Below are 11,527 nucleotides of genomic sequence, written 5' to 3'. Positions count from 1 at the left end.
ATTTAAAAGGGTAAGATGGTCTTTACATAAGGACCAGAGACCACCTCTCCGATGCAACAAATGCAAATCGTAGGGGCCGATCATATAGAAAATCTAATAGTAGAACCAAATGAGTGAATTTGGGCAAACCACAATGACCAATTGTGTAACTCACTCTAAGGATATGACTATATGTGTATATGCATTACTCTATATTTATATTTCTATGTGTTACTCCTAAGTATATGACTATATATGTCTACATGCATAAAAACACCTTTAAATTATTTTACATTTGTATGATTGTATCCGTTGTAGTATACGTATGTGTGAATACCCGACATTTCATATTATGTATCGGTGTAGGAATGGCAACCAAAATCGAAAAATTCAATCAACGAAGACGAAATGTACAAAATTATTGAACCCTTTGACTTGACTCATAAATGTTTGACTCGAAGAAAAAAGTAAATAATCAATGCTATATTATGGTTGAGTCTGAGTCATGACTCGGATGAGTCGTCGTCTGACGCGCTCGCCGATGTTGACATTTTGTGGTGTTGACTTCCACCACCGTGTCTCTTTCCTCCCTCCTCCTCCTCCTCCCCCTCCACCTCCTCCTACATGTGTGGGAGGGAACGACTCCCATATTTCATTCCTCTCCTCATCCACGACTCCACGCGTCTTCTTCATCTTCAGTGGATCCCACCTACCTACACCCAACAACTAGTTTCCCAAAATACCTTCCATCCACCTATAAATTCCCCAAATCCTATACACCAAATCTATCGCACTTCATCGCACATCCATGGCGCCGGAGAATTTCAACTCTAATGTAAGTTTCATTCCCTTCCGACGTTACGTTGTTTCCAATTAGGGTTCATGTAATCATATCTTTTGCATGTCCTCCTTCGTTCTTCTATTCGTTGAAGTCGGTCATTGTTTCGAGTTTTGAAAAGAATTGTAAATCCCGTTTAGGGATGAAGCTATTCTGATTGAAGTTGACATTTTTGGATTTCATCTTGTTACTGAAGTATTGTTGGTTGTGGTTTCCAAGTCGATGAATTTGGCTGGAAAGTCAGCCATAAACAGAAGAAAACAAAATTGATGTTAGTAAAACTGTACTTCTATTACAAAGTTTGTACTATACAAACAAGATAGAACAGAAGAACAATAGTTGCCAAATGATAACAGACCCCACCACATGTTTGTCCTTTCTTCTTGATTTTTATAGATAATAAACGCATCAAACACACTTATTATGCCTTTTTTTTTGTTTACTTTACTTATTATCTTCTACCTTTTTCATTTCCTTTCCTTATGTTCATGTCTCGTATGCCATTTTTAAATAGGGCAATGCATCTAGTTTGCCATGGGAGAATGGTTCTCTTGATTCCCTGTCTCTCGCGAACTCCAAGAAAGCTGTAATGGAAATTATCGAACAGCCTCTTGTTCAGGGGATTGAAGATCATCTTGTGGAGTTTTCCGAAGCCATGAGAAGTATGATTCTGTTTCCATCGTCAAAGATGCTTCATTTTTTTATTAATTTGTTAGTAATAATCCTTCTGATTTATCCTAAATCAATCAATCTGTAGCTGTTAGCAAGGCTTTAAGAAGAGCAGCAGAGGGGAAAGCTTCTGCTCAAGCTGAAGCATCAGAATGGAAACGAAAATATGAACTTGAAAGACAACGGAATTTGCAGTTGGAAAATAAAGGTAAACAATAAATATTAATCAAATCGATCATGTTCTAATCATGTTCTAATTAACATTTTTCTACATTTCATTTCAGTTCCAGCATCTGTAGACCTCAAGGATAACTTTCCTGAAAAAAAAGTAGAAAACTTTAAACGAATGGATGAACAATCGCGAATACATAGTGGCAAAAACGGAATTTACTCTCATGAGGTTCTTCGTGACAATGAGAATAACTCTTATTCCAATATTCATAGCAAACTTATACGCAAGGTACTTGTGATTTGTGAATTTCAATCAGTGATATAAAAAAAAGTTTCCTTTTATATAATGGTAGTTAATTAACTGATTAATAATGATTCAGGCATCATTCAAGCTACATTGGTGTTGTAAAGGTGAAAAGAATGATCAACATAAGCATGATGTTGTCTCCTTTGAAAAGGGGAATATAACAACAGCAGAAAGAAGTAGTAAACAGGTATTGATAACTTTTATTAATATGTATATTGGAATTTATGTATCTGGTGTTTGATTTAATTGATAATTTTTATTTCAGATTTGTTTGAAGTGGGAATCTCCTCCACAAACAGTGCTCATTTTGACAAAACCAAATTCAGTTTCTGTTAAATTTCTTTGTGCAGAAATGATCAGGTAGTAGTAGCATATGAAATTATGAATGATAGAATGAATATATTGTTGTATTAGTTGTACTTATGAGAAATAAATTTTCAGGTGGTTGAAGGAGAAGAAATTAAATATATATGTGGAACCAAGAGTAAGAACAGATCTTGTAACAGAGTCACCATTTTTCAACTTTGTGCAAACATGGAAAGATGATGGAATTTTGCTTCTTCATGAGAAAGTTGATCTTGTTGTTACTCTTGGTGGAGATGGAACTGTTCTTTGGGTATGTCTTTTGGTGCCATGTCATCATGTATTTTGATTTTGACTTACAGTTTGTGTTTGACTTTGACCTACTAATGCTAAAAGTACAGAAAGATAGGTTTTATAAAAAATTGAATGTGCAAAGAAATATACTTGGATAATAATCATAATATCGATATTTGTGTGTGGTTTCTACTTTCTAATATGAAATTGACATTTTAGATAATTTTACAATTTTTTTCTTTTTTAAATCTTTTGCAGGCTGCATCAATGTTTAAAGGACCTGTCCCTCCAATTGTGCCGTTTTCTTTGGGTTCCTTGGGTTTTATGACTCCATTTCGTATCCTTAAACCGTCTGAAATGAGATTAAATGACCATTTTACCCTTATATTCAATCACTTATAACAATATATATGAGTGTTTGTTTCCCTTGTAGAAAGAACGACTTAATAAAGAAAGTCAGGGAAATGCATTAAGTCTTATAAATATTTTTTAAACATCATTTATTGAGAGAACATTGTTATTTGTTAGTATCTTTAACATGAATAAGATAGCCAACACTATAGAGAATGCTTGAAATCGATGCTACAAGGTCCGATTAGCATTACACTGAGACATCGGTTGCAGTGCCACGTCATCCGTGAAGCGGCTAAAACCGAATATGAGACTGAAGAACCGATTCTTGTTTTGAATGAAGTTACAATTGATCGTGGGATTTCATCATTTCTTACAAATTTGGAATGTTATTGTGATAATTCTTTTGTGACATGCGTACAAGGCGATGGTTTAATCCTATCAACAACTTCCGGAAGCACTGCTTATTCACTTGCAGCCGGAGGCTCAATGGTCCATCCACAGGTATGTCAGATTCAGACTGTTTGATACCATACTTAAAAGCCTCTTTGTTATGCCTTTTACTCGGTCAGATTTAGGGTTGAGTCTTATTTATTCAATTAGATCTGACTCAATCAGCAACTATCAAACATTGACTTAATCAGATCTGACTCAGTCAACAACTATGCAGGTTCCTGGGATCTTATTCACACCAATTTGTCCACATTCGTTATCTTTTCGGCCTCTAATATTACCGGAATACGTGACACTTAGGATTCAAGTGCCTTTCAATAGTCGAGGTCATGCTTGGGCTTCATTTGATGGGAAAGATAGGAAGCAATTAGCTCCGGGGGATGCACTTGTGTGTAGCATGTCTATTTGGCCTGTTCCTACAGCTTGTCAAGGGGATTCCACCAATGATTTCTTGCATAGTATTCATGATGGATTACATTGGAATTTGAGAAAGACTCAATCGTTTGATGGACCTCGAGAATCATCGTGATGATATGATATGTATGTGGTTTATTAGGGTTTTTGTATGTGATGTGGTGAAGTCGATCATAAGGTTTTATTAAGCGAATCCGACAAGTCAAAAGTGTATGTAGTTTATGGTGTAATTTTATGTGGGCAATGGTAAAGGTGATAGTTTTGGATTTCTTAATCAAGTTCTTATGGAGTAGTGTTTAGGAAAATATATGAATAGATGTTTAGGTATTCACCATATATAATAGGTTAAAAACAAGTTATCTAGTTATAATAAAACATCAAAGCAAATCATCAACTTTTATTTTGGTAAGTAACGTTTATGCAAAATCTTGGAAAAATAATGAAATCCGTCACATGGGAGACAAGTTTGCTACAAAACTAAAAAAGTTAATATTTTTATTATAAAAAAAGTTTTAACATTTTTCTCATTTGGCAAAATATTCCAATGGATGATGAAACAGTTTGTTAGAATGTATCAAGTGTTATAAATTCAACATAAGAACGTAAGAAGACTTCTTCGTAGAATGTATTAAAAGTTAAACTAAAACTTCTTAGTAGAATGTATTAAAAGTTAAACTGAAACTTAGTAGAATCAAGAATGTATTAAAATGATGTCTTATATATATATATATATATATATATATATATATATATATATATATATATATATATATATATATATATATATATATATATATATATATATATATATATATATATATATATATATAATGATGGTATTTATACCGATAAAATCACATAATTAATATACTCTTACACATATTTGATATTCGAGTTTTGTCATATACCAATTATTTACATATTTGACATATAAGTGGATAATGTTGTCATCCACTAATTATTTACCTCATGCTATTTAATTTCAATGTTCTTTTTGTTACAATGAGAAATTTTAATATGATTCTTCAATTTCAATGTTCTAATTCTTATTTTAATAAAAGACTCATTTTGTAAGTGTCAAAAAATGCAAAATAGGAATAAAAGAAGGAAAACATGTCCTTAAGATTAACTCTATGGATCGGGATGTTGAGAAGGTTGTCATAATTGCATATATAAATCTACTTAAACTTATGTTCATGGAGGAGGTGATTGTTACAGACATTGAGTTATTTGGTGAATCGAGTACTTATTCATATTAGGTAGCTTAATGACTAATTGATGCTTAAATCATTGGGAAAGCTTTATAGATTACGTCAAATTAATGTGTGTGGCTTAATGATTTCATTAGGACTTAATTGAGTATAAGGGAAGTAAATAGTCTTTATTATGTTCATAATAACCTTGTGATGAAGTTTGGTGGCCATTGGAGGTCTAAAACGCATTTTATAAAGCTTTTAGTAAACTTTTGGAAAAATGGGTGTACAACAAGGTTGACATGGGGGCATGTCAAAATAGGCATAATTGACACGGGTCGTGTCAAGTGTTCTGTTATATGTATTTTTTTTCAATAGAAAACCTAGTAAACGACCTCTGATTGCCCTCAAACTTTATATATAAAGCTAATTAGAGGTAAATAAACTTATGAGGAAGATCTAAATGATAAAAATATTAGAGGGGTAATTTGGTCATTATAGTAATTTACCATTGAAAGAAGTAGGTGTAGGAAGCTAGAAGCTAAGGTGAGTTATAGAGAACATACATACACCCTACTTAATCATTTCTATTTGATAAGTTTTACTTGATTTTCATTGCATGGTACTCTATGTACCCGTTTATTATTAAGTGACCTAATTGTATATTCATGAAATGTGATGTTTGAAATGTTTTGATAAGCCAAAGAGTTAAAATCTTGGGAAAATGTTTTCATCATTTATATGTATATATTCTTCTAGGATGAGTGTCACTTTGAGATTCCTAGGTACCCAATTGGACATTTGTCATTGTTGTTGGGAGTAGATTTCTAAATAATCCTCACATGCACGAGTAGAGGCTTGCTACCCCTCGTCTGGCCTTGGTTGGATGGCCCTTGTGTAGATGTTAGTTGTAAAAGTCGAATAGTGTGTCTTGTAATGATTCGCATTTTGTATGTTATTTTACTAAGTCTATTTTATATGCGAAGTGTAGCATGCGAAGTTTCATAGTATAAGACTTAGTATACTTTTTGTAAGTTCCCTATAAATAGGGACTTAGGCTTGAAGTAGAGAGAACGATATCGAAACACAAAAACTCTCTTCAGCTTACTCTGTAATCAGTCTTAATAAAACGAGATCTGATTAATATTTACTTCGTGTGTTCTTTATCATTCATCATTCAAATCTATTGTTTCGTATCTTAATTCTCGATAACAATTCTCTACAATTGGTATCAGAGCAGGATTCAAACTGCTTAGATCTGATTTTCGTATAAGAATCATTTGCTTTTTGAGTTACAAAATTTTCCGCGCAATTTTGGTTTTGAAAATCACTTTTGATCTTCAGATTTGAATTGATTCTGCATTTGAATTGTTAAGTCGAGTATTCGATTAGCGATTTTTGATCAATTCGTTTGATCGATTTCTGAAATTCATCAAGTTCTCAAGTTTTCAGAAAATTTTTTTGTTCATCAATGGCGAACTTCAACATGAACACAATGACTTCTTTCTCTCATTTGCTTGGTTCTTCAACCAAAATTCCGATGTTGATTCCAGAATACTATGATCAGTGGGCTGATAGAATGGAAGATTACTTAAATGGAATTGATGAAGAACTTTGGAATTGTATCGATGGAACAGTTCAAGCTCCTGCAAATGTTCAACAAATTGGTCCATCCACTGGATCTCCTGATGTTGAAGATCAATGAAAACGACTGAAGGATAATGAAAAGAGGTGCATGAGGGAACTAAGAGGTGCTCTTCCTCCTGTGGTTTACAATTACATTCGTAGTTGTAAAACAGCAAAAGACATCTGGAATACTCTAAAAGAGAAGTATCAAGGTAGCGAAAAGACAAAGATCAATTCTGTGAAGCAATGTCTGATTGAACTGAAGGATTTCAGACAAAAGGATGCAGAAACTCTCGAAAGTTACTATGATCGTCTGAATGAGCTTGTGTTTCGCTGCAATAGGTATGGTATCACTAGATCTATCATGGAATTCAATTTAAGTTTCATTATGGGACTTCGCAAGGAGTGGCGAAGTGTGAGCATGATGATTAAGAATCAACAAAGTTTTGATTCAACCAAGTTGAATGATCTCTACAATCAACTGAAAACACATGAATCTGAGGTCTCAGAAATGTATGAAGAATCAAAACTAGTTATTGGTGGTCCTTTGGCTCTAGTTTCAAAGGTATCAGAAAATGATGAAAAAGATGGATCAGATGATGAAGGATTTTTGATGAATTCCGATGATGAAGCTGTAGCATTCTATTCAAATAGCAGAGTTAAAAAGTTTTTCAAAAAGCCTTTTAATCCAAAAGGAAAGATGAATGATGCGAAGAATGTTACCACAAGGACTGGAGGGGATGAGAGGAAGAAGATGGAGAAAATTGAGGAAAAACAGAAAAATGCGAATGAAGAGAAAAAGTTGAAAGGTGATTCAGGAATCTATTGTCATTATTGCAATGGTGCGAATCACTTCGCAGCTGACTGCATGTTGCGAAAGAGAGAAGAGAAGAAAGAAAAAGTCAAAGATGAAGCATACTACTCTGAGAAGATTGAAGAGTTATGAGCTAAGACCAAAGGAGTGTCATTGGTTGCAAAGGGAGAAACTACTGAAGAAGAGAGTGGAACTTATCAGATCTGGTCTTCAGGATCTGATGATGAAGAAATGAGGCATCCCACACATGGAGCAATGTTCGCAAGCTTTGAGGAATGCGAAGAGAACATTTTAGGGAGATGTTTTGTGTCAAAATCCACTGACAAATCACCCATGACAACCAAGGTACGTACAATTCTTGAATCTTTTAATATTCCTTTATCTGCTTATGATGCTGAAATTGTTTCATTTGATGATACTGTGGCTTATTTTGATTCTGTTATTGTGTCTGCTAGTAATGAAGCTAAGAAATTAAATATGCAACTTAGTGAAACACGAAGAGAGTTAGAAATAAAGAAGAGCAGAGTTGAAAAATTGGAATTACAAGTCAAAAATATAGACTGTGATAGGAATAATCTTACTAACGATGTTAGGTTATTACTAGCACAGAGAAACATATACTGTAATTCTACAAAACGTTTGTATGCAAAATTAACAGCTTTACATCACTCTTCTGATATTAGCAAAGAACAACATAGAAAACTTTTACCTTTTCTTGAGTATGAACGTGAAAAAGTTGATGTTGTTTCTTATGATTGCGAAAGCACAATTGCTCAATTTGACAAAATACCTGATGATAGATATGCATATGGTATTGTCAAAATTGATGAATTTCTGAATGCTGATGAATTGGTTAACATTGTCAATGAAAGTTTGACAAAGAGTGAACAAGTGAAAATCATAAAGAAATCTGAAAATTCAACTCTTGCCTCACAGTTGAATTATGCTGATATTGATGAAAATTCTGATAATGTAAGTGAAATCAGTGAAATAGAAGAGGAAGAAGAGGTTGATTGTTCTCAATTGTCAATCATTAATATCACATCTAAGATCAAAGGTAAAGAAATAATAGTTGATTCAATAGTAGAGGATGAAATTGATAAACCTTCAACTTCGCAACATTGTATGTTTGATAATGTGGAAGTTGAAAGCTGGAAATCTGATGACACAGATGTAAATAAAGAAGAAAAGAAAGTTTCAACTGAAACACCTCAAAGGATTGTAGTTGATCAAGTGTTTGAAAATACAAAAGAATTTGATAAAATTTTAAATGATAAAGGCGCACATTATTTGGAAACCAACACTGTGGTATATCCAAATTTTGTATGTACTGATAACAAAATTTTTCAAAATCAAGTTTTTGTCACTACTGGAAATGCTGAGAAAGTTCATCCTGATTTTAATAAAATGATTGAAAAAGATAATCAAAAGTCCACAACTGAAGGTTTTTTCGCAAATCAAAGCACAGAAGAACACAATTTAACCAAAAATCCTTATGTGTTTCAAAAACAAAAATCAACACAAAAATGGGTGGTTAAAGGTGAAAAATCAAACAAAGTTTTTGAAAAAGATGAAAAATCAAAGGTTGAAGTGAAACTAAATTCTCATGAATTCAAATTGATGGTTGGAAATTTTTCAACAGAAAATAATGTTTCAAAAAGAAAAGCAAGAAAAGCAATATTCTGGCAAGTAGTGTCTAAGGAAAAATCAAGAGATGAAAAAGAACAAATTTCAAAAACATCATCAAGTTTTCATAAACAAATAAACTCTGTTGACAAGGTTCCATATGTTCGCAAATATGACAACAATCGAAAATTTGAGAATTCGCAAAAATTTGCAAATAATCAAAAGTTTCAAAATGTTGGCAAATTCACGAATACTTCATCAACTTTGAAGAACTCAACTCAAGTCAAAATGAAATTTTCACCAAAACAACCAAATTTTCCAAATCCTTCAGCATCGAAAACAACCAAAGTTTCATATTCAAAAGGAAAATCTGATGTTAGAACGTTCAATCATTGGTTTGAAGGGAAAGGAAAGAAATATCAAAATGGAAAATTTTCAGAAGAACAAATCAAAAGTGCATTTGATAAGTACACAAATAATTCTTCAACTGAGAGTACATCATCTAATAATTCGCAAGTTCCAGTTCAAAAATGGAAACCAGTTATCAAAAATGCGAATGTTGTGAAGGATAAGATTACAATTAATGGAAATCCAAAATTATTGAATGATTATATTTCAAAATCTAGAACTGATGATGTTGATATAATTGATTCAGTTACAAACAAAGTGAAAACATGGTTCTTAAATTCCAAAAATTTGTTTCATTCTACTAATGATGGACCCAAAAAGTCTTGGGTTCCTAAATTTTTTCAATAAATGCAGGTGATATGTGACGAGCAATATGACATGAAATGGTACATTGATAGTGGTTGCTCTCGTCACATGACTGGAATGAAAGAAAATTTGCGAGATTACAGAAGCTTGGAAAATGCTGGAGTTGTCAAATTTGGAAATAATCACAAGTGTCAAGTGAAAGGATATGGGAAAGTCACAAATGGAAACTTCACAGTTAACAGAGTGGCATATGTTGAAGGACTTCAACATAATTTGATAAGTGTATCACAACTTGTTGTGGGTACTGGAAATGAAGTTGTATTCAATGAAGAAGGTAGTATCATTTAAAATATCAAGACGAATGAAATACTCCTCAAATCCAAAAGATATGATGATATGTTTACACTGGACATCAAACCGATTGTGGGAAAACCAGCTGTGTGTTTACTATCAAAAGCATCAAATGATCTTAGTTGGCTTTGGCATAGAAGATTGTCACACTTGAACTTTCGAAATATAAATAAACTAGTAACTGAAGATTTAGTTCGAGGATTACCAGTATTGAAATTTGACAATGATTCTTTGTGTGCAGTTTGCGAACAAGGAAAACAACATCGAAAGGGTCATCCGATTGTGATAGATTCAAAAATAGTAGAGCCATTGGAACTTCTTCACATTGATCTATGTGGACCATCAACTGTTGCAACAATAAACAAAAAACGGTATATTTTAGTTGTTGTAGATGATTTCTCTAGATTTACGTGGGTGTTTTTTCTCAGGTTGAAATCTGAAGTTGCTCAGACGATGATTGATTTTATCAAAAAGATTGAAGTTAGTCTGAAGAAGAATGTGCGAAAAATTAAAAGTGATAATGGTTCTGAGTTTAAAAATCAAACTCTTGACAGTTTTCTCACAAGCAAAGGCATTTCGCATAATTTTTCATCACCGTATACACCACAACAGAATGGTGTAGTTGAAAGAAGAAATCGATCTCTATGCGAAGCCGCCAGAACAATGTTGACATATGCGAATCTACCTCAATATCTTTGGGCAGAAGCTGTGTCCACAACATGTTTTACTCAAAATTGATCATTCATTCATCGAAGATTTAATGTTACTCCATATGAAATAATCAATAATCGGAAACCTAATGTAAAATTCTTTCATGTTTTTGGTTGCAGGTGCTTTATCATGAATCTAAAAGATAATTTGTCCAAGTTTCAAGCTAAAGCTGATGAAGGCATCTTTTTAGGATATTCACAGAATTCAGTTGCATACAGAGTGCTAAACAAACGAACAAGAAAAATTGAAGAAACGTTCAATTTAACATTTGATGATTACTATCTTAAACAGACTGATAGTAAATTTGATAATAAACCAATACTTGTAGATTCACATAATCCAATTGATAATTCTGAAATCAATGATTTTGATTATGACTTGATTTTTGGAATTCCTGACAGGGCCATTGATGCAGAAAGTAATGCTCATGATAATCAAACATCAGAATCTTCAAAACATACTGATGAATCAACGATAACTTGTGAAAGCACATCAGATATTCACAAGGAACAAGAACATCAAGTTGAGGGGGAGCATTCGCAAAATCAACAAGAACATCAAGTTGAGGGGGAGCCTTCGCAAAATCAACAAGAACATCAAGTTGAGGGGGAGCATTCGCAAAATCGACAAGAATATCAAGATACAAATCATGTTGAGGGGGAGCATGATGAAACAGAGACAATTAATATTGATAATAATGAAGAATTTCATGA

At 33.0% G+C, this 11,527-nt stretch overlaps 1 protein-coding gene across 1 annotated transcript; it reads left to right on the top strand.

Moving 5' to 3' along the window:
• Nucleotides 1-594: 594 nt before the first annotated feature.
• LOC145096146 (NAD(H) kinase 1-like) lies at nucleotides 595-4,053 on the top strand. Its single transcript, XM_079033917.1, has 10 exons — nucleotides 595-814; nucleotides 1,332-1,479; nucleotides 1,575-1,694; nucleotides 1,771-1,946; nucleotides 2,038-2,151; nucleotides 2,230-2,324; nucleotides 2,406-2,580; nucleotides 2,820-2,898; nucleotides 3,109-3,416; nucleotides 3,583-4,053. Exons 1-10 carry the CDS (start codon nucleotides 788-790, stop codon nucleotides 3,892-3,894), a joined length of 1,554 nt encoding a protein of 517 aa, XP_078890043.1. The 5' UTR covers nucleotides 595-787; the 3' UTR covers nucleotides 3,895-4,053.
• The last annotated feature ends 7,474 nt before the right edge of the window (nucleotides 4,054-11,527 follow it).

Source organism: Lactuca serriola, chromosome 1 (assembly GCF_051521515.1).
Source record: "Lactuca serriola cultivar US96UC23 chromosome 1, Lser_US96UC23_V15, whole genome shotgun sequence".
Classification (NCBI taxonomy): Eukaryota; Viridiplantae; Streptophyta; class Magnoliopsida; order Asterales; family Asteraceae; genus Lactuca; species Lactuca serriola.
This window is presented reverse-complemented; position numbering and strand designations above follow the sequence as displayed.